Source organism: Ochotona curzoniae, unplaced genomic scaffold (genome assembly GCF_017591425.1).
Source record: "Ochotona curzoniae isolate NIBS_2020 unplaced genomic scaffold, NIBS_Ocur_1.0 contig_64, whole genome shotgun sequence".
Classification (NCBI taxonomy): domain Eukaryota; kingdom Metazoa; phylum Chordata; class Mammalia; order Lagomorpha; family Ochotonidae; genus Ochotona; species Ochotona curzoniae.
Window position 1 is genome coordinate 33,844,126 of NW_024466502.1, and position 24,553 is coordinate 33,868,678.

General features: G+C 37.0%; 1 protein-coding gene across 3 annotated transcripts in view; it reads right to left on the bottom strand.

Annotated features, from left to right (window-relative positions):
- Positions 1-24,553, bottom strand: part of TDRD3 (tudor domain containing 3) — a 128,568-nt gene that overhangs the window by 89,727 nt on the left and 14,288 nt on the right. For all 3 annotated transcript variants that reach the window (XM_040991314.1, XM_040991318.1, XM_040991317.1), the window contains one exon: positions 3,460-3,544. In XM_040991314.1, coding sequence (XP_040847248.1) covers positions 3,460-3,544 — 85 coding nt within the window. Of the gene's footprint in view, positions 1-3,459; positions 3,545-24,553 lie in introns of those variants that run through there.

The window sequence follows — 24,553 nt, forward strand, 5'->3', positions numbered from 1 at the left end:
ACAGATTCATATACTAGCTATTTAAAGTGTGCCAGTAAGCTATAAGTTAACAGTAATATGTGGCCTTAACCTGATCTGATCATATTTCTTTAGCTACCTTATTTTTAGCTAACTTATTAAATTGTCTCCAATTAAGATAAAACTTGAATTAATGTAAAAATGACAGTCTTTATTCAGAGAAGAACTGTCAGTATTCATACAAAGGTCTAATTATGTAATCCATAAAATTTTTTAAATTTTTTGACATAGTAAGATTAGAGTGATAGAAATTGTATCATCTTGTTATTCCTTAAACTATAGCAAAACAGTAGCTCTTTATCACCTTAAAAATAAAATAAATGAGTAGGCACAATTACATAAAGTATAAGAAACTTTTGTTTAACAAGAAACACCAAACGACTAAAGTTACTGTAATGTGAAACAAACACATACAGAGAGGTAGAATAGTATTCTCCAAACATCTATTATAGTAATAATTACAATGTGAGCAGCTTAAGAAATAACTATGTAAGTTACATAACCCCTACAGAGCCTGTCCAGTCATTGACCACTGTAGTGAGATGTGCCTGAATGGAACTGCCATGCAAACTAAGCCCCAAATCCAAGCACTTAATTTTAAGTTTTTGTATACTCAGTCCCTTAGCAGAGTGAAAAGAAAGGCATCCTATACCCCATGATTTATGTCTTTTCAATTTGAAAGCCACAGAATAATATGTAGGTAAAACATACTTTCTCACCTGGCTGTCTCAATCTTCAAAACAGCTGTTTTGAAATTTAATGTTAATAAACGAAAAGCACTTAGCAAACCGTCTTGCACAGAACAAGCATTCAGTGAACTTTAGCCATCCTGGTCACTTTAACGAATATAAAATGTGGACATTTTACCATATTTAGTAACCCTTAAATCAACAGCACAATAGTTCAATAAATATCCATTGTTTTGAAGGCACTCAAAAGTTGAAATATTTAAATCTTAATAAACAAAATATAAGTAAATGCCATGATATACTATGGTCCTTCATTTGTAGTTCTTATCAGTAACTTTGAAATTTAATTCAATTTAAGAGACAGTAATATAAAATAATGAGTTTTAGATTAAAAAAACCCTTCAAACTTCATTTCCTCTCAACTGTAATATTCAATCAAATGACCATGGACATGGCAACAAACTTACTAAATGCAATTATTTTATTCTTCCATAAAATAGAAAAATGACATGAATACTATCTTTCAAAGTTGTTGCTATGCTAAAGAAAAATATCAAAACTAACATAAATTTTTAAAGTGCTATACACACAAAGAATAGAGCAAGATGAAAATGACAACTAAATTTGTAAATATCCTAAATTCATTGTTGATTTATGAATGCTACAAGGTGAACTTTATTATTCAAATGCTATTATGCCCAAATTTCTAGAATAACACATAGGTAGAAGAATATATAAATAAGGATTTATTTCTCTTTATTGGAATGTCAAATGTACAGAGAGAAGAAGAGATAGAGAGGAAGATCCTCCACCCACTGATTCACTCCCCAAGTGGCTGCAACAGCTCAAGCTGAGCTGATCCAAAGCCAGCTTCTTCCAGGTGTTCCACGCGTGGGTGCGGGGTCCCAAAGCTTTCAGCCGTTCTCAACTGCATTCCCAAGCCACAAGTAGGGAACTAGACAGGAAGCAGGGCAACTGGGACATGAACTGATGTCCACACAGGATCCTGTTTCATGCAAGGTGAGGACTTCAACCACTAAACTACCACACCAGTCCCAATTGTTTTATATTAAACATAAAAAGTAATACAGGAAAAACACTCAACCTCTGAAAATATATTAATATTTTTCAAAACATCTGTCTATTCATATGATTCCTATTTATTCAATAAAGTTCAAAACAATATTTTCATACAAATCTCAATTTTCATTAACAGTGCTCAAAAACTTAAGACTATGACTTTTTCTGAATCACTCAAGTATTCAATTCAAAACTCTATCCTGGATTTCAATGTCATCTCTTTAATATGTATATTTCCCACTTTACAAAGAAAGATAAAGGACTCTCCTTTAAAACATAAAGATAAATAATCATAATGAAATACAAAGCAAGCCTGAGCAAGCTACTTTTAGAGACTTGTTGTTGAGGTTAGCCACCGACTGGCATCAATGTGCTGGGCTCTTTACTAACAATTTAAATACTCAGCTCAGAAACAAAGATCACAGAACAGACTTACTGAATAAAATTCAAGCAAACTGAAAGATAAAAGCTAACAACACAAATTTCATCTCTTAAAATCAAATTTAATTTGCTAAATATAAACTGATTTGTTTAAAAGAAAACCACATATTTATTTACATATTAAGTGTTCATGGCACCCACATTTTGGTTCTGTATCAGTTGTGCCATGATGGATTTTTCAGATAAAAGTTTTCCTAGGAATCTTACCAATCATTCATCATAATATATAAATTTCACTACTAAAAGATTGTTAGTATAAAAGAACATTTTAAAAAAACTACCAGAGGATTAACTTAAGGATTAGAAAAAACATAGGCTTGCCTAAAGTCCAGGTGCAATGGCTCAATTGGCTAATCTTCCACCTCCAAGTGCCAGGATCCAATACAGGCACTGGTTCATTTAACAGCTGCTCTACTTCTCATCCAGCTGTCTGCCAGTGGCCTGGGAAAGCCACAGAGGATGGCCTAAGGCCTTGAAACCCTGCACCCCTGTGATAGACACAGAAGAGGTTCCTGGCACCTGTCCAGATCAGCTCAACTCAGGCCATTGCAGCCATTTGGAGAGTGAACCGGTGAATGAATGATCTTTCTCTTTATCTCTCCTTCTTTCCATAGATCTGCCTTTCCAATAAAAAATCAATAATTCTTAAAAAAAAAAAAAAAGACTTGCCCACAAATTTAACTTCAGATAATTTTGGTAATTCTTGAAAAAAAAAAAGCCGAAAATGATAGACCTAATATGGTCAAGTGCAAGAAGAGGTAAAGAAATTACTTATCAAAACATTAAGTTATTATATATGTTTAATATGTACAGGTTTAGTGTTCTTATTTTGTTTTCCTGTATTCTCTGAAATGTTCTATAACAGCATTACTTTTATTTTCATGACAAACACAATAGTCAAAAAGCTAAAACCTAGGTAAACTAGCCTCAGTAAACTAAGCAGCCATTGTTTTTAAAGAAAAATCAACTTTCACTAGCATTTTATAGCTATCTTAAACGTTATGCAACTTTATAATTAAGATATGAATGAAAAGGATTGTCCTTCTTCTTCACTGATTTCTGTATAATACATGTTAATCAGTTGCCATGAGACTACAAAAGTCAACACTACTAAAGCATAAAATGTACCAAAAACATGTTTTCCATACTACTTTTCACAATTCATTTTGTTTAGAGACAATCTTCACGAAAACAGATTTAAAATGTTTATGAGTTAATAAATGTAACCTACATTGAGAGCAATCAGGATGATGTCATTTACATTCACTTTTTCAGGAGAACTTGTACAAGTTTCAATGCCTTCATCTGAAAGATACCTGTTAAAATAAATGACTTAACATTACCTAAAAGCAAAATTAACCAAAAGTCTTTCTTTAAACTTACATGTCCATTTTTTCTCTTTACTATAAAGTGCTTCTACTAAGTCTTCAAGAATTCATAAGAACGGTATATTATGAAAAAACTAGATTTTAAAATTTGCATTACCATAAGCTCATATTAATCTCTCATAACATGTCTGAACATAACGTAACTGATACCAGTTTAAAAAGAACTATCATGATTTTGCTAAAATTGAAGCAAGAACAAATATCCAAATTACAGCGAAGTTTTGGTGGGAAAATGGCAAAATCATCAATACTTAACACAAAGTTTATCAAGAAATACTACAAAGAACTAAGCAACTTAAATTCATTTTAAATATGAAGAGGATTTGGACTTTGTAATATAGCCTCACATGCCAGCATATCATATGAGTGCCAGCATGAGTCCCAGCTACCTGGTTTACGTAGTGCCCTGCTAATGCACCTGAGTAAAAAACAATGGAAAATGGCCCAAGTCCCTAAGCCCCTGCCACTATAATTACATCCAAGATGAAAGGTCAATTTCTCTCTTCTCTCCTTCCCATACTCCCCCTTATTCTACATTAATAAAACAAATCTAAAACAAACATAAACAATAAAACAATATGGGGACAACATTGTGGTGCAGTGGCTCAAGCTACAATTCTCCAGGCAGGCGAACATCAGTCTGGCTCTGATTTGGTTACATCAGCTATCTGGAAAATGAACCAATGAATGTAGGATCTTTCTGTATCTCCCTTCTCTTTCTCTATAACTCTACCTTTCAAATAAATAAATAATAAAAGAAATAAGTAAATAAGAAAAGAAAGAATGAGATGCTAAAGATGTTTCAGATAAATCCTACATAGTGCAGATCAATCTGCAAAGGAAAAACAATTTATCTCTTTTTTGGTCAACTGAAGAGGACAACTTATTAATAGAAGAAACAATAGCCAAAATCATTGACATGTTCATTGGTTCAGGTGACACAATTCAGTGTGATCAGTGTCAAAATTATGCCCAAATCAGCTGTAGGCAAGCGTAGAACTTTGATTGGAAATTATAAACAGTGAGATTTGCAATGGGAGATGACACATAGATTCCAGAAAACAAAGCTCAATCAAAGCAACAGCTAGCAAGAAGAAGACAAGCTGCTCCAAAGGAAAAGTAATCCAATCAGCAGGATTGGTAAGAAAAAAAAAGGCAAGGTAAAAGTTTTTGGGATGCTCAACACATTTTGCTTCTTGACTTTGTGGAGGTAAAATAACAATAACAACTGATGTTTGTGAGAGTGTTTAAACAAGGTTATAAACCAAAGCTGTAGCAGAAAAATGTCCAAAATATTCCAACAATGCTTCCAGTGGAAAGCTGTAAGGTCCTTCTGATCTGACTCCTTTTGACTTTTTGGTTTTCTAATCTTAATTTCAAAAAGACTAAAGTTTCTTTTGCAAATAATGCATAGAAAGACTGCACTGACAATTTGACATGGTTAAACTCTCAGGACTTAACTAACTGGCTGCTATGATTTCTTAAAAAGTGTCTTGAACCTGATGAATGTTGAAAAACAAAAGAATTTTCAATTGTACCTTGTAACACCATATTCTATTCACTTATTAAAGTCTCTCTGTCCTAAGGAAAGACTTCTGGATATATGGAATCCTTACTTATTTCCTATTTCTTGAAAAACAGAATAAATGATATCAAAACTTATCCTCTCGCATGCTTAAAAGGATATGAGTAAATAAAGTTATCTATGTGCTTTCTGAGAAAAGTGGCTTAAATGTCAATCTACTTCTATAAGAATGTTATGAGCTATGTTTTACTGTTATATATAACACTTTAAACACAGTGTTCTATAACACTGTAAACTCTTTGGGTTCATGATATGCTGGAAAAACAGAACCAGAACCAGAAATAATGAGTTTTTAAATTCAGTGGAAGTTCCTCTAAGTTAATTGCTTGGGCAGGTTCCAATTTTCAGGTTTTATAAGTTCTTTCTTGATTATTACTCATATTCTGAAAAAAATCACAGGATTTAAGCTTTATTGCTTTATTCTGTAATTACAAAGAAATAGAGGACTTACCCATATCTATCCCCAAGTAACATCTGTGACCCTTTGCTGTGATGTGTATTCTGCCACACTATGATTCTTATGAATCTAAATAAATTTACATTTCAATTATGATTACTAGGACCATGATTTGATAGCATTTTGACTTTTTCTTGTAACACAGTTGTAACTGAGCCAAGAGGTGAGCTGAGAGCAAGGAGACCCATTCCTTCGCTCTGGCTGATAGCCCCACTGACAACTGTGCACGGATATGCAAACAAGATAGTTTGGTACTGGGATGTTTTCCTCTAAAACTGATATCTAGAAGCTAACACAGCATACCTTATGGAGGAATAAATACTAACACTTTCATGCTGTCATTTGAAATATATCTTTCTGGGATGCCCCTCCCAGAAAGCAAAATATCATTCTAAAAAGGCATTGTCCATTGGAGGTCTTATTGGAGTGAAAAGATTGCTGCTTGTGTCAGTGCCGATGGCCTGCAAGCATCTGGAACTGTTGATCACCTCCAGGAAAGTGGAAGGTATTCCAGGACCATTTACAAAATTTTCTCCATCGAAGCATGGTGTGCGGTTCTTTATTAGCATTTGGTGCTTGAGTAATTTTCTTTTACCTATTTTTGTTCATTATATCACATGTTCTTTTTGGTTATGCTTTTGTGTGTGTTGCAGTATCTCATGCGACTTCTCATTTGATAAAAAAGACCCTGTGTGTCCTAGAAGGATTATAGTCACTGAGGTTGAAATCATCACCAAGTATTAGGGAAAACAGGCTGCTTACCAGGTTCAGTGTAACACTCTTTGGTACATACTGGACAGCTGTCAGAGACAAAAAACCTAGGCTAACCATAATTTGGGAGGTTAAAATTAATCTTAATTTTAATCTTAATTTCTGTAAACATTTAAAACTCCACAGGAATAAAGTAAGTGATAAAAATAAAATTTCAAATGCCAGAATCTACTTCAAGATTTAAAATATTAAAACAAAAAAATGGGGGAAGAAAAAAAACTAAGAACCAGCAGCCTAAACTGCAGTCATTGGGAAATAAAGGAACTCAAAATTGGAGCAAATACACTAGACTCACCTGTGTGCCTGAGGGCCCATCAAGGGAAGGGAAGAGAACTATAATCAGTTCCCACATGTCATCTCTAAGCAGGGCAAACCCAAGGGCAAAAACCCTGCAGAAGAAATGGACTCCAGGGAGTTACTGTTTACTGAAAGACTCAGCGGAAGCACACATTTATCCTCTCTAGTGGAGATTTTTGAACAAAATAATACAAAACCCCATTACAAAATACATGTAAAACTGCTTTATTGACAATAAGAGTACCAAAGGACTAAATTTCACATGATACAAACCAGACGGTTTCTCAGTAATTTTACTTTCAAATAATTACAATTTAATACAATTTTATAAAAGGTAATTTGGAAAAAATTTTTAGTAAATAGGAGTTGCTAAAATTCTGTCCTAGAGTCACTTAATTGGTAATCCTAACTTTTCTACTTCAGAAATAACAGTTTTAAAGTGAATCATCATCTATTAATTTGGGCATGGAGGGCCCTTTTTCTATAGCACTAATCAATTCAGTAAAGTCACACAACCTAAGTGCAGTCACCAGAACTGAATTCAGTTCATGTTTGGATGTCACTTGACAAATAAAACAGATATTTCCAAGTCACAGATCAAGAATCTTAATGTGCAGAAAACTGATAAAACATATACTATCATCTTGGTTCCAGACAGTGGCTCTCTATTGCCACCCTTTCTCATCAGTAAGGAAAAATGAGAATCATCTGGCCTTTGATCTGTCTCTCTACAAAAAGGAAAAAACTCCCACATCTAACTGCTTCATTGGACATGCTGTACACAAAACACACATCCCGTTTAAAAGGGTAGCCCTAACTCAAGTCCAATTCACAGATAATAAAGCAGTCATTGTCGAATCTTAGTATAAAGGCAAGCAAACGGGTTTCACTCACTTGTGCCACACACACATTGTCATTTACTATACCTACTAGTTGTTTAAGTTATTTGCTACTTGCTCCTATTCAACTCCAAGTGACACACAGTGTCATGCCAGAAAGATCTCTCAAATGATTTTAACATTCAAGCCCCAAAAGGAACAAACTTGCTTCTAGGCTACTGTGCTGACTACCTTGAGAGCAAAGAACACAATTATCCCTGTGAGAAATGTTCTTAGCAGAGTTGTCTGCGTCAGGCTAAAAAGCATTCAAAATCTGCACCTGTCTGACCTGGCTAAGACACTGGTAAGTATACTCGCATTTTATATTCAAGTGCCTGGGTTCCAATTCCAGCTCCACTCTGATTTCCACTTCCTACTAATGCATATGCTGGGAGGCAGCGGGTTATGACTCAAATGTTTAGGGTCCTGCCACCCCTACCAAGACCTGAACTGGGTTCCTGGCTCTCAGCTTCAGCCTAGCCCCGACAGGACCAGTGCAGGCATTTGGGGAGTGAACTAGATACCAGTGCAGACTCATGTTTACACTCTGCCCTTCTCTCACTCTGCCTCTCAAATAATTATTTTTTTAATGTATCACATCACTTAGTTTGGTCTCTGGCCTAAACATTTCATGAACTCAGTATGCACAGAATCAACCTTACTTCAGACTTGCAAGACAAATATTTGTGAGGGCGAGGACTATTTCAACTAACTAGAATTGTAGCCAATATGTAAAAGCTGAAGTTTTCTCCCTTCCACCCAAATACACCATTAAAATAATGAATGTCCATTCACATCTGAAGTCCCAAAGTAATACAGATTATTATGTATAGGTATAAACTGAGCTGATGAAACATGAAAAATCTTTTAAAATGCCAATGAAAAACTAAAGAGTGAACTATTAGTAAATACCCCAAATCACAGGGCCTCATGTGCTATTTCGGGTTTCTGGCTTATAACTGATTATTTGCTAACACACTAAGGCTGTTAGTCTCTATGATATCCAAAGTACAAATCGTTTTACTTATGATTGATAGTTGAAGATGTTACAACAATTAACTTATTGAATTCCCTTGTAAGGCATAAGAAAACAGATTTTTTTTTCATTTATTATTATCATTTTTTGATACAGTTCCATAGGCCCTGGGATTTCTTCTACTCCCTCTCTAAATCCCCTCCCCCTCTGAGTTCTCTCATATTATTACAATAGTATAGTTACTAATAAACAGTCATAAGTCCATCATTGCAGGCATGGACAATAACAGAGAGTGAACCATCCCACTGTCATGACACAACCAGCAGTTTCACTGGGAGCCCATCCTGGATGGGCCAATCTGGAAGTAGAGATGCACACCGCACCATATCCGGCCATCTGGACAAGACAGCCTCCACAACACAGACACTATACACCCTCCCAAGTGAAAAGCCACAAAACAAAATTAACAACATGAAGAAAAACAGAAATTTACAATGACATGAAGTTAAACAACATTCCACTAGTTATGATTCCACTCTCCATTACATAGTCATTATACATCCCCTTAAGTAAAAAGCCACAAAAGGAAAAATAGAAACTCACAATGCCATGAACTTAAGTAATATGCTACTGAATGACGTATGTGTTGCTGGAGAAATCAAAAAGGAAATCAAGAACCTTCTTGAAAAAAAAAGGATGCTACTGTATGATCTATGAGTCATAGAACAATTTCATGAGAAAAAAAGTGTTTTAAAGAAATGAAACTAAAAAGCATCAAAATCTCTGAGCTGTAGTTTCTGCTGATCTTGTAGGTGAGATATTCCCTGTGGGTAACAAATAGATTGGTTTTGCTTTTTTTTAATCCAGTCTACTAATCTATGACATTTGATTCATGAGTTTACATTTACATTCAGGGCTAATATGAATGGGTGGTAATTTGGTTCTGTCATTTGGTTCTTGTTCATTGACTTAGTCTTCTGTTGTTATTTTACTGGGATGTTCTTCACATTTGCCTTTGGTTTGGGTGGGCGCTATTTCTCTGTCAAGAGAACATAATTAAGTATCATTTGTAAAGCAGGTTTGGAAGAGGCAAATTCTGTTAACTTTTCTTTACTGTGGAAGAATTTTATTTCATTTTTAAAGAAAAATGAAAGCTTTGCTAGGTATGTTATTCTGGGCTGACAATGTTTTTGCTTTTAGAATATGGAATGTATGGCTCCATTCTCTTCTAGTCTGTAGAGATTCCTGTGAGAGAACTGTGAATTTAACTGCCTTATCACTTCTTGGCCTTTTGGCTAAGATCAAGTGTGAACTTAACTGCCATTCATCTATGTCTGTTCATTTTTTTCACGAGCACATTTAAGGATCTTTTCCTCATGTTCAATTGAGGAGAGCTTGATTATCATGTGTCGTGGTGAAGATCACTTTTGGTCAATCCTGTTGGGTTTTCTGTGCCCCTCCTGGGTGTTGTTTCCCAATTCTTTCTCCAGCTTAGGAAATTTTCCCTTATTTTTTCATTGACTAAGCCTTTAATCCCAGCTTCTCTTTCTGTACCTTCGGGGACTCCCATAACTCTTATATTTGGCCTTTTAACAGTGTCTTTCAAATCTTCAACTTTTTTTAGATTAACTCAGCTCTGGCTCCAGCTTTCTGATTGTTTCCCCATTGTGACAAGAAATATCTTCCAGTTTTGATTCTTCTCCCTCATTCATTCTATTATTGAGACTTTCCACTGGTTTTTTAATTTGCTCTATTGCGTCCTTAATTTCCAATAATTTGGCTTCCTTTTGTTTCAGTGTCCCTATTCCCTGTGTGATATATTGCTTAAATTCCTTCATGTGCTTCATAAGGAAGCTTTCATAAGGAGCTTTATAACAAGTGTTTTGAATTCTCTATCTCCCACTTTCTCAATGTATTCCTCAGTTAACTCTGAAGTTGGCAGACTTTTGCTCCTTTGCAAGAGTCTTCAGTAATACTAATTGTGTCTCTGTCACTTCTTCTGCTCTTGATCACTGAACTTCTGATGAGCAGCTTCTCCTTGGGACACGTTTCTAAACTGTGTTGCTACAAGTCTGCAATTTGATTTTACTTATTGTGATTGGTACCCAGTTCTTTGTTTGCAGTCACTTGTGCCACTCCCTCCAGCGAGTTTCAGATCTATGCTCTTATGTTAGACTTCCACCATGGACTCTTAGAGCCCCAGCTCCTGGCTCACCTCTCTACCTTTGGTGATCCTGTGCTGGGGCTGCACCTTGTCTGCATGACCTTTCTCCCATTTCCTGTTTGAGCAGTTCCCAGGATTAGGAAGACACCAAGTGGTGTCCTAAATAGCTAGGTTGTTGGCAGTGCTAATCTTGCAGGAACCGCTGGCTGTTATGTCTGAGGGCCACACAGAACTATTTTGAGTTGTAAGTTGCCAAAGACTTATTATTTCCCCTGTGGGACCAGTGCAATGCACTGAGCCCAGTGAGTTCACTCCCAGCTCAGCTCATGCACAGCTCACTCTTGTCCCTGCAGCCTCGAATCCTTTGCCATACTGTACAAATGATGCCTAATGTGCCATTCGTGGATTTCTTGATCTGCTGGCTGTTAGGTCTGGGCGCTATTTGAACCTATTTTGGGTGGAACCTGAGGGATGCCATGTCATTGCAATGCACTGAGCTAGAAATGAGTTCACTCACAGCTTATTGCCTTTGCAGTCCTGTTCTGTAGCCTTTGCCTCCCTACACAAGATGGTCCCTGATTTGGCTCTACGGGGGGGGGGGGGGGGCCTCACTTGTGAAATTCACCCTGTTCCCTCACTACCTGTTTGGAATCTGCTGTTCTATCTCTCCTCCTGGTCAAATCAAACAAACCAGCAGGATGGGCAGTTCTTGGTCTGGGTTCTCCTCCTGAACCCCAAGTGAACTCCCCTTCCTACATGTGTCCCACCAGTGGAACTCAGATCACTGCTCGGTGAATGCTGCTGAGGTATCTGGTCATTGCAACACCACACCGTTGTCTCCCCCTACTTTCCTGTGTCCATAAGTATCCAAGTGGCCCTCTGCCGTCAGTCTGTCCTCTCCTATTTTCTGGAACGTACCCTCTCTGCTAATGTCTCTCCATATGTTTATAAGTGCCCTTGCCATATTCTACCATCTTGCTTATTCTTAATAAGGAAATAGATTTCAACTTCGTATTTACAGACATAACTTCAGAGAAATACAAGAGATAGAAGCAAGTAGCAAATATTTATTCATATTCAACAACAAGATTAGTTAAGGTAATAAGGCTAATAAAATTTGCTTCAGGTAACCTGGTAGAGATGAAATCAATATATTCAGTAAAGTTTACAGACACATTAAAATAACAAAAAAGAGGTACACCAGCAGAAAAATCAAATGAATCTGTGGAATTCCATTCCAAATATCTATTAAGCACAATGAATAGGAGGATCAGAATTCTACTAAATAATTCAGAAGAGGGAGCACTATGACAAATGGTAGAAAATGGCAGGGAGGGGTGAAGTCTAGTATTTTTCACAAATAGCTGAATAGCCAAGGCTGGGTCAGGATGAGGCCAGGAGTCAAGGAGTTGAATCCAGCTCTCCCACATGAGTGTCAGGGACCCAGGCACTTGAGCTGCCTCCCAGGGAGCAGGAAGCTGGAACTGGCGATGAAATCAGGACTCAAATCCAGATCCTCTGAAAAGGTATGTGGGGATCCCAAGCAAATCTTAACTGCTACAACAAATATCAGTATCCATAAACAATTCCTACATGAGACAACATGAAGTGTCTTATTATCCATCATGATAATCTTCTACACAGACCAAATTACAGTACATCACCCACCAATCAAATCAACTTTTTCAAGACTGAAAGAGTAAAGCAAGGAAAACTTCCAGGGAAAATGTTCTGTGAAGCTATATGTAATTCAAAAATTCTAAAGATAAAATTCCGAAAAATTAAAACCCTTTAATGTTGTTTGTGTTTTAGCATTTCCTTTAGAAGAGTATTAGGTGATGAATCCTAAGAGATGTAGTACTTAAACGGACCACTAGATGACAACCTTGTTTCACAATTGAAATACAAATATATAATTGGAAGCTAAGACACTAAACCAGGTTTAAAGGTTTCTGATACTTGTTTCTTTGTTGGGAGTAAGGATAAAAGAAAAAATAAAATAGAATACTTGGATTTTTTTTTCATATAAATGTGACCTTTTACCCATTCAGTAGGCATTCAAAAGACACCTCCCTAAAGGAAAAAAAACTGAAGAGTTTCAGCAATTTTCTGTCCTATTCTGCATTCATCTTTTGGAAATATATAATTTTATTTTCTGTCCTATTCTGCATTCATCTTTTGGAAATATATACTTTTAAGGACCATAAATAATTAACTAATGCTTTTTTGTTGTGGAATAGTAACAAAGAAGATTTTCAACATTATTCCAAGAGTTTCTTTTGACACCAAAATAAATGAACATGGCAATTTTAAGGCAGTAACTATAAAATGGTAACAAGCATCAACTTCTATTTTTATTACAATACTCAAAATATTAAAATATTTTCCCAGGAGCAGCTGTTTAGCTTAATAGTTAAGATGCCTGCATCCCATACTGGACACAGCATGACCTTTCTTGCAAAATATATTTTTTTAAAACACAATACTGAAAAGATCTGGGAAATTGTGCTATGGCACACTGAGTTAAGCCTCTACTTAAGACATTTGCATTCAATCAGCAGAGTGCTAGTTTTAGTTCCAGCTGCTCCATTTATTGTCTCATTTTCTACCATGTACCTGGGAAACACATGACTCAACAAATCAAGTTACTAGCTTTTGGCTTTGGCCTGGCTTAGTCCAGGCTCTTACAGCCACTTGGAGAGTAATCTAGCAAGATGGAAGATACCTCTCTTTTTTGTTCTCTGCCTCTATTTTCCATCATTCTGCCTTTCAAATAAATAATTTCTTAAAAACACAATAAAAAGTATTCTTGGTTCTAATAAGAAACGAAAATAATGAAATGTCTAGCAATGAAAGGAATTTCTTCAAAGGCTATAACTAATAAATAATTAAAAAGTATATATGTGGGCTTAGCACGATAGCCTAGTGGCTAAATGCTTGCCTTACATTCTCTGAGATGCCAGATGGGTGCTGATTCCTCTCCTGGCTGCTCTACTTCGCATCTAGCTCCCTGTTTGTGGCCTGGAAAAAGAGTTGAGGATGGCCCAAAGCTTTGGGACCCTGCACCCGCATGAGAGACCCAGAAGAAGCTCCTGGCTTCAGATTGGCTTAGCTCCAGTCATTGAGGTTACTAGGGGAGTGAAGCAGCAGACAGAAGATCTTTCTCTCTATATCTACTTCTCTCTGTGTATCTGCCTTCCAACAAAAAAATAATTTTTTTAAAGTGTATATGCTCCATTATTGGTAAACATGAATTACATATTTCTAACATGCTACTCACATGTAGTCTCTATGAACTGAATGTCAATAAGATTTTTATTTCTTAATTAGTTCATTCATTTAAACATTTCAATTATATCTATATATGAGTAGATATAGTTTTAATAGTAAGTTATACTATTATTGTAAAAGCTTATGCCCTAAACAGAATTTACAGTGGAAAACATGACATCTCTTTTGCACAATCTTCATAACATTTAACATTAAAATGTAAAACAATGACATCAAGACATAGCTGGTGAACAATTTAAACATAAATGGAAGGTGGTGTTCAAATTTTTGAAACTGAAATGATGCAAAAAGGTTTCACTTTTTAACTTATAAAACATATTTTGAATAGCCTGAGTAGTCCACAGAAAGTTATAGCCATGTCCTAATCTCTGGAACCTGAAATTGAAAAAGAAATCTTCACAGAAACAAACTGAAAATCATGTGTTCAAGGAATTATCCAGATTATCTAGTTGGGCCACAAGTCAAGTAAGAAATGAAAGGCAAATTAAGTTCTGAGACACATACCCAGAGGTGATTCACAGAGACATGGCAGAGGCTGTATGCAGACAGACACAAAGTGGAATGGGGCCAATAAGCCATGGGATGCCAGCAACCACCAGAAGGTGGCAGGCCAACTCACTGATTCCTCCAGCAGCTCTTGGCTGGGGCCTGTTGAGCTGTTCAGAAAAACAACTTTAGCTGGTTTAAGCCAGTAGTGGCAATTTGTTAACAGCTGTCAAAGGAAATGAGTATATCCATTAAGCTTTTAAGTAATTATTTAAGAAGTACTGACTCAATCAAGTCAAAGTATATTTTAAAGACTATTCTTAGGGAACAGTACTTTCATGCAGCACATTAAGCAGCTGTCTGTGTACCATCTGGGCCCAAGTTAGAATCCTAGTAGTTCTACTCCCAATCCAGCTCTCCACTAATGCACCTGGGAAAGCGGTGGAAGGTGGCCCAAGTGTGTTGGTCCCTAACACTACAGGGAAGAAAACCAGAATGACCTCCTGGTTTTGGCCTCACCCAGCCCTGCATGTTGCAGTCATTTGGAAAATGAAGCAGTAGATGAAAGATGTGTCTCTCTAGAGGCCAGCATTGTGGCATGGCAGGTAAACCTACTACCAAAGGAGTTGGCATCACGTATGGGCACTGATTCAAGTCCCAGCTACTCCACTTCAAATCTAACTCCAAGCTAACTAGTGCCTGGGAAAGCACCAAATGACCCAGATATATGGACTCTGTATTAGGCTGGGAGCCCCAGATGAAGCTCCTAGCTCCCGGCTTGTCAGCCCAGCCCTCGTGCCATTTTGGGCATGAACACTGCTTGTGGATGGAAGATTTCTGTTTCTATATCTCCCTCTCTCTCTCTAATTCTGCCTTTGAAATAAATACATCTTGAAAAAAAAGTCTTTCTGTGCCTTTCTCCCTGCCTTCCTTACACCATTCCTTCTCCCCATTTCAATTCTATGTCACCCTGCCTTTCAAATAAATAAATTTAAAAAGTTGTCCTCAGCCTAGAATCTATGGCAGATATTCTGTGTACATTTTAAATGCCTTGATTCATGAACTCTTCATGAATTCATGATTTTAGTGACCTTGACTGGTTGGTTTATGTCTACAAATAAGATATAAATTACAGAGAAGCATGATAAAAAATGTTAGTGGACCTTTTAAAATGTAGAGAAAGGATAAGTGTATAAATCAAGAGCCCTGTAATGTATGGAAGAATGGTGTAAGGAAAGACCAGAGAGTGGATCCTTAAATTCTGTCTTTCTATATCTCAGACTGACCTCTGACCCCAACTGAAAACAAGCCTCCAATTCAAGCTCGGCAGAAAAGGGTACCAGCTATAACACAAGAAACAATACTTGTCAACAGAACCGCATCCTCCACAATTTCATACTCATATTACACGGAATAAAAACCAAAGTTACCCAAAATAAACTTACAGAAAAAGGAAAATGAGTCAAACCTGATCCTAAACCAAATGATACAAAAACGATTAAGTAAACCTAACTATTTAAAATTTGGGAGAAAAAAAAATTCAATATATAAAGATTTGAGAACAGAAACAAGAAATTTTGGCAGCTAAGTAATATTTTTAAAGAATCAAATGGGAATTCTAGAAGGAAAAATTATTTCGGAAACAAAAGACACATTAGAAAAAGTGAACAGAGTCAGCATAGCAGAAAGATAATGAGCACAGCAGAAACATAAATATTCTAACATTTCTAGCTTTTGCCTGCAATATGGAAATGTGGTGAAAAGTATTCAAAAGTTGTAACTGTACTGAACAAAGCAGCAGTTACAAGTGAACTATACTAATTCTCTTACAAAGCAGACTGAGCACCAAACACAGATGCTCAGGATCCACAATCAGGAAGACACAAGGACATCTACCCAGAACAGCATAAATAGAGGGCAGAAACACCATGCTGAAGGGCATCAGTGTAGAAGACTAAAGTGCAAAGTCCAAAGTATCCACCAAACAGTCCTCCCTATTACCCATGAGCACATATAGGCAAAAGTAGCATTCTTCATTTGATCTTAGTTAAAAGGTCAAGGAGTAGTTAAGTATTTTTAATGAGTTTCTTAAATAACAAAAATTACAAAAAAAAAATTACAATGGAGATGATGTCTAGAAGGGGAAAGAAGAAAGGCTCCTGAAGATGTGGGTCAATGAAAACTGGTGACTGTAAGTTCTCTCTCACAATCAGAAAAAAAAAAAAAAGATATTAACAATGATAAGTTCTTGAAATTTCAAACACTGCTTTTCAAAAAAAAAAATTTAATTTTATTTGGCACAGACAGAACTTCCATCGGCTAGTTCATTTCTCAAATGCCTGCAATCATCAGGCATAGGCCATGTCAAAGCCATGAACTCAGTAAGTTTTCAATCCTGCATGACCCAGACTTAACTAACTGCACATTCACTTGCCGCCTCCCCAGGGTGTCCAATGGCAGAGAGCTAGAATCAGGAACAGAGCTCAAACTCCAAATTCTGAAGCAGGATGTGGGTATCAACTGTTTGGCCAATTTAACTGTTTGGCCAAACCAGCAATTCAACTGTTTAACCAGCAATTTAACTGTTTGGCCAAACATGTGCCTCTGAAATACGTTTATTATATTTAACCTCTGAGCTTTGTTATCAAAAACAAGAGGAACTTCAAAAAAAGTCATTCAAACAGAATCATTTATCAGAGTTCTAAACAAATTAGAGTATATGAACAAAGGTAGAGTAATTTCCCAAAACTAATATAGGAACTAAGCAGTGAGACTTAAAGAGCATAGAAAGGAGGGCTCCAGATACAATAAACAAGGAAGAGAGAAAATATCCAGACACATAACTGAATCTTCGGGATACCAAGGTTACAAAAAAAAGATTCTTGAAATTTACTGAGGGGGAAAAAAAAAGCTAAAGAAAGAAAGAAGAATGAGGCTGGCACCAGACTTTCTATGATTTATGCACTCAAGTCTGTGAAAGAAAATGACTTCCTCTCATAATTCTGTAACTACCCTAACTACCCAAAAAACTACACAAGGTAAAGTTAAAAAAAAAAAAAAACAGTTCAGACAACGTAATGAGTCTCTGAGAAACTTACCATTATCCACTGATTTGTGGGAAATTAAATTACATGAGGATATAGTCTAACAAGAAATAACATAAACTCAAGAGAATGAAATCAGAAAGAGCTATAAGTTAAAATTCCAGAAGAGAGATACAGGACAGGTTTATCTAAGACTACTTATAATTGGATCAACATTTGTTAGAAAATAAAGAGAAAGACTTACTGGGACTGTATTCTGACAAACAGTTTCCCTTACATCACATTTAATAAGAATCTAGCTTTTAATGAAAAAATATTTGTTAACTGGAAAATTCTTCAGTGCTTTAATTTTCCAAATTTAGCAGTTTTCTAACCTAGAATGCTTGATACCTCCTGACAACATGTAACTTTTTCTGCAATCCTCCACTTTTTAATCATTTATAAAAGTATCAAGTAAGGGCTCAGCACGATAGGCTAGTGGCTAAATCCTCACTTTGCATGTGCCAGGGTTCCTGTCCCGGCTGCTTCACTTTCCTGTCCTTTCCTACCCCTGCTTGTGGCCTGGGAAAGCACTCTGAGGAAGGACAAAGTCTTGGGACCCTGAAGAAGCTCCTGGCTCCTGATCGGCTCAGTTCTGGCCGTTGTAGCCACATGGGGAGTGGACCAGCAGATGGAAGATCTTCCTCTCTGTACGTCCTTCTCTGTAGGTCTGATTTTCCAGTAAAAGTAAATAAATTAAAAACAACAACAAAAAAGTATTAAGTAAAACATGATGACAACCTATTCTGAGATTACCTTTTATATTTTTGTTTCTCTATTTAATCAAGTAGCTGGCTCTATATAAACCCCTTGCTATACATCTGAAATTAAGTTTAGCTTATTTTCTTGATTAAAGGAAATTTATCTCAGAGTTTCAAAACCCAAAGAAGAAAATTAACAAAAACATTCTACTAGGGGCCAGCGTGATGGATCAATTGGCTAATCCTCCAACTCCAAGCACTGTGATCCCATATGGGCACAGGTCATGTTCCGGCTGCTCAACTTCACATCCAGCTACCTGGTTATGGCCTGGAAAACAGGTTTTTACCTGTAAACCAACCTGTGCTACAGAGGAAACACAAATAATTAGAATCCCAGAAAACTAATGTCTTCCTCAACATTTTTAAATTAACATGTGAAAAAGAAGATAATCACCAGATTAAATATCACAAAGTGAAAAGGTACAACCAATGAAAACATTGTACAAAAATAAACAAATGAAAATACAACTATAGTTAATTTTAAGAAGCACAGTCAACTCCATTACTATCCTCCAGAACATAATGGTATTTTTGCTTGTTAAAACAAAAGAACTGGACCAAACTGCATTCAGTTTTCACTCAAAAGTTCCATGTCACAATGATCAAAAGGTACACACAAAAGAACCTTTGATCAGTGATATATCTGGGACAATGAGTTAGCTTTTATTATTTCAAGAGTAGACAGGCAATATTCTACCACACAGTGCAAAAAAATTATAGTACTTAGTGAAATTTTAAGGATGATTAAAAGATCAAGAGAAAGATTATTTTATTGGTGATTAACTCCATATTCTTCATAATTGAAAGGCTCTATAAAATCACAATACTGAGAAACACAGTTCTAAACAACAGCAAGAGAGGGCCCAGCACAGTAGCCTAGCAACTAGTCATCATCTTGCATGCACCAGGATCCAATCTGGGTACCAGTTCCTATTCTGGCAGCCCTGCTTCCCATCCAGCTCCCTGCTTGTGGCCTGGAAAAGCAATCAAGTATGGCCCAAAGCCTTAGAAGCCTGCACCGTGTAAGAGACCTGGAAGAAGCTCCTGGGTCCTGGTTTTGGTTCAGCTCAGCTTCATCCCCCATAGTAGCCACTTGGGGGATGAATCAGTGTATGGAATATCTTCCTCTCTATTGCTTCTCCCCTCTGTATAACTACTTTCCAATAAAAATAAAATAAAAGCAAAAGATCACTACATTCTATTGAACAATCAAAACAAACGAAGCTTCAAATCACAGTTTGTAAATATTTATCTACTTTACTCTAAAGTCAGAATTATACAGAAACAGAAAGCTATCCATTGGTTCATTTCTTAAATGGTCACATTGCCCAGAGTTGGGCCAGTCCAAAGAGCTTCTCCCATGTCTCCTATGTGGGTGCAGGGCCCAAGGCATTGGGCCATCCTCTACTGCTTTCCCAGGTCATTAGCAGGGAGCTGGATGGGAAGTGGAGCAACTGTGACAAGAACTGGTGCCCATATGGGATGCTAGTGACCACAGGTGGAGTATAAGGCTTACATCAACATGCCAGCCCCCAAATTACAAATTTTCAATTCCAACATACAGTTGGTGATGTGAAGAAGCTTACATGATCTAACCTCTAGAAACCAAGCAGTCCTTCCCTGGAAAGAAAGGATTTGCAGATGTTCCATCCACATCAAATGAAGGGGAAACTACTATATTGTGCATTTAAAAAATAAATAAATAAGCCAAACTAGACACTTCTTGAAGCTATGGTTTGGCTTGACAGATTAGAACCTTACAGTTTCCAAACACTAGATACTCTGAAACTTGTCAGTTTTCACTGAGTTCTTCAGTAAGTGCTGAGGTACTATATATGCTGAGAGATTGGGTGGGAATTTAAACAAAAAGTCTAGCTGAGGCACTCTGGCTTTTTAACTACAGAAAGCCAAGTGTAGGCCAGCGGGTCTGAGAAGTATCCAAGCAGTAGTTCAGGCTTTCAGTTACAAATGACTATCACCACGGAAGAAGAGGAAAAAAAAGGTTTCTTTCCCTAAACTACAGTCGGTCAAGTTCAAAGCTTGAACTACCAAGTTCGAAGCTTTTAACTACCAAAATCAAAGATGGGACAGCTGAGAGAAACCACTTTGGGCACTCTAGGGTAAAGTAATCACATGCTGAAGATGCTGCTGGGAAAGCTAGGAGAAGCCATACCACATACTCCAGGTACTCCAGGCTCTAACAAACAGGCAACAGGGACAGCAAAGTTCTCTTAAAAGTACACAAAGTAGCTTGAGCCATGAACTTGGCAAGTAGAGCAGTAAAAAACAAAAACAAAAAAATATATACAAAGGTACTTCAAGAAGTTCATGGACAAGTAGAATAAACAGTAAGTTTAATTTTGGTGGGAAAACATTTCTAAATCTATGTATAGTTTCTTTGCAACAGGCATTTTCCATGAACTTTCTGAAGCTCCTTCATGGATCTCCCAAGGTTTCAATAGCAGTAGGTTAACTGTGAGGCAGGAGCATTATCCCTGTCCTGTTGCAGAGCAAGCTGTGAGCTCACCCTCAAAACACTTGAGGATAATGGTAAGCTAAATCAAACTGAAATAAACAAACAAGCAACAAAATTGACAGTAATGAGTCAGTCCTGAGAGCTAAAAGGGCAGGGAAATGAGCATTACTTCAATCTGCATAGTTCTTTCATACATAATTTGAAATTACATGTCATACCATAAAGCAGAAGATATACATAAACAATAATAAAAGAAGAAATATCAGCAGAAGGATAGACACTTGACACACTGAATAAAACCACTGCCTGCAACGTCAGTATTCCATATGAATACTGGTTCAAGTTCTAGCTGCTCTACTTCTGATCCAGCTCTGTACTAATATGCCTAGGAAACCAACTAAGAAGATAGGCCAAATCTTTGGATATTTGTCACCCACGTGGCAGATCCAGATGGAGTTCCAGGTTCCTGGCTTCAGACTGGCTCATACCCCAATGGTTGCAGCCATTTGAGGGTGAGCCAGCAGGGGGAAGGCCTATGTCTACCTCTTTAAGTGTCTGCAAAATTCTGACTTTCAAACAAGTAAATAAATAAACCTTAGGAAAAAAAGTAGTCAATTGAGGGAGAGTCAAAATGAGCAAAATGCTAAAATTAACAAACATCTAAGATTTATTATGGTATAAAAGATTTCATAGAATTAGACAGTAAGAAAAAAATAAAGCATTTCAAAAGACATGAAAACTATAATAAACAGAAATGCTAAACATGAAAAATACAAGATTAGAAATAAAGAATTTAGGCCTGGTGCGGTAGCCTAGCAGCTAAAGGCCTCGACTTGAACACACACCAGGATCCCATATGGGCGTCAGTTCGAATCATGGCTGCCCAGCTTGCCATCCAGCTCCCTGCCTGTGGCCTGGGAAAGCAGTTGAGGACAGCCCAAAACCTTGGTACCCTGCACCCGCATGGGAGACCCAGAGGAAGCCTGGGAGTCCTGGCTTTGGATTGGCTCAGCTCCAGCCATTATGGCCATTTGGGGAATGAACCACTGGATGAAGATCTTCCTCTCTGTCTCCCCTCTCTGTATATCTGTGTTTCCAATAAAAAATAAATAAATCATTTTTAAAAAAGAAAGAATTCATTTGATAGGTTTTAGATAGTTATGACGCAAAAGAGGTAAGGTTTAATAAACCGGAAGATTGCTGATTAATAGTAGAAAATGAAGTATGTAATTAACAGAATGGAAAAATCCAAAATAACAAAGAATCTAACAATAAATTACCATTAAGGTTCACAGACAAAAAAAAATAAAGCCAGAAGAAACAAATGAAAAAAGGAATAACTGCATAATTTCCAAAACAAATATCCCACTGATATTTGTGGCTGGCAAACTTGAAAGACAGTAAGCCCCATGAGGATGGTGCTTTCATGATGGGGTGAGAACCATCCAAGCACCTTGCTCCTGTCTTCGCACTGCCCCAGCTTTGGCAGTTACAGCCATTTGAGGAGTAAAGCAGTGAGCAAAAGATCTCACTCTTCTCTCTCTGTAGCTCTGCCTTGCCAATAAAAATAATTTTTTTTTCAAAAAGCACCTTTCAAGAACGAAAAGTAAAATATTTTTATTTGTAAGGCAGAGTAAAATAAAATCTTTTTGAAGGAAAATAAAAAACAGAAAGTACACATTAAAGTCACAGTTCAATAAATAAATTAACTGTAGCAATGATAGTATACATTAGTTAGTAAGCTGTGCCAATGATTACACTAAAAATCACATGGCTAAAACCAAAGGACTGAAAACATATAATACTGAAAAGAAAACAGAAAAATAATATTGTGCATACATTCTTGATGAGTATATAAAATGTCATCCTTTGGCCAAAAAAACTTCAGCTATTTATTATAGAATTAAGCACAAATCTACCCTATAGTGCAGCACTATAGTACTATAGTACTTCCAGATACTATCTAAGAGAAGTAAAAAATATACCCACAAAAATACAAGACTGTTCACAGTTTTACTTATAATTATCAGATAAGGGGAACAACCTAAATTGCTTATTACCAGAAAATGAGTAAACAAAATGTGCCATATTTAAATGCAGAGTACTACTCAACAATAAAACTCTGGTACAGGTAAGAACATAGAACAGGGAACACAGAAAAAAAATTTTCTCTATTTATGATGTCTACTTGCAGGAACATTCATCAATGATGACAACTTTTAGAAAAAAGATGACCCAGCCCAGCAGAAAGGACAGAACGGGAAAAACTTTTTTGGGAGATAAAAGCATTGTGATCTTGTTTAATATGATAGTACATAAATGCATACAACTATCAAAATATACAAGCACTAAACACTTCATAGCTATGTATCTTAATATGTTATCATCCCAAACTTAAAAAAGAAAAATTCGATTAGTTTATTTATTGAATAAGCATATGTCAAATCCCTACTCTGTGACAGACATCCTGGAAATTCAAGCATAAAAAAAACATGGTGTCTGATTATAGGCAGCTGCAATGATCATTAAGCTTGACTGTTTCTCTCAATACAAATACTCACAGCACACAGACTGTTAAAGGAGTTCAAAGGAAGGACACCTATTTCCCATTAGAGAAAACCTCTTATAACAAGAGATGGTTGTTCTTTAAAATGATAGACAAGAATACACTAACTTAAATGGAGCAAAGTATTCCTGGCAAAGAGGGCAAAATGTGGGCATCTGTTCCTGTCCCGACAGTCCTGCTTCCCAATCAAGCTCCCTGCCTGTGGCCTGGGAAAGTAGTCAAGGATGGCCCAAAACCTTGGGACCCTGCACCCACATGGGAGACCCGGAAGAGGCTCTGGGTTCCTGGGTTCAGATCAGCTCAGCTCCGGCTGTTGCAGTCACTTGGTGAGTGGGTTAATGGACAGAGGATCTCCTGTCTCCCCTCCTCTTTGTGTATCTGATTTTCCAATAAAAATTTTAAAAATCTTAAAAAAAAAACCACAAGGAAGTTAGGAGCAGGAAAGCACAGAAAGAAACAAGAGGGTTTTTTTTTTTTTAAGGCAGACAGACTAACTGCATATGTGACAAGAAATCTAAAGGTTGGATCAACCTTTCCAGAAGACTCATTCTAACGACTATAGCAAAGATCTGAAAGAAGCAGCAAGAAAACTAATAAGGACGCTATTAATGTGCTCCCAGGTAGATGCAGGAACCCACGCACCCACTTTCATCCACAGTCTTCCAAGGCTGTTTTGCAGGGAGATGGATGGGAAATGGAGCAGGCAAGATCCTAATTGGAGACCGCATGGAATGTCAGTGGCACAGGTGGTGCCTCTACCCTCCATGCCACAGTGTCGGCCCTTGGAAAATAGTAAAAGAAAGAAAGAGAGAGAGACACAGAGTAGAGAGAAATGCCCACTGCTGAGTGCAGGAACCAGGGGCTAGGGACAGGTCAGGTTGGACTGGGTGACAGGACTTGCCACAATTGTGGACCAGGTCTGTGGGCGGTTGGGCTGAGCTAACACACAGCATCCATGGTAAGTATTATACCAGGAGGTAGATATTACAAGTGACAACATTTTTTAAATGAGCAAATTGAGGCCAAGCAGTTTAGAAATGTGCACAGGTTTACAGCTAATTAACAGCAGAGCCAAGACTGACCTCAGCTAAGAAGCGGTGGTGCTCAGAGCCCACATTCTTACTTATGGCTTCTTACAAAGTAGAT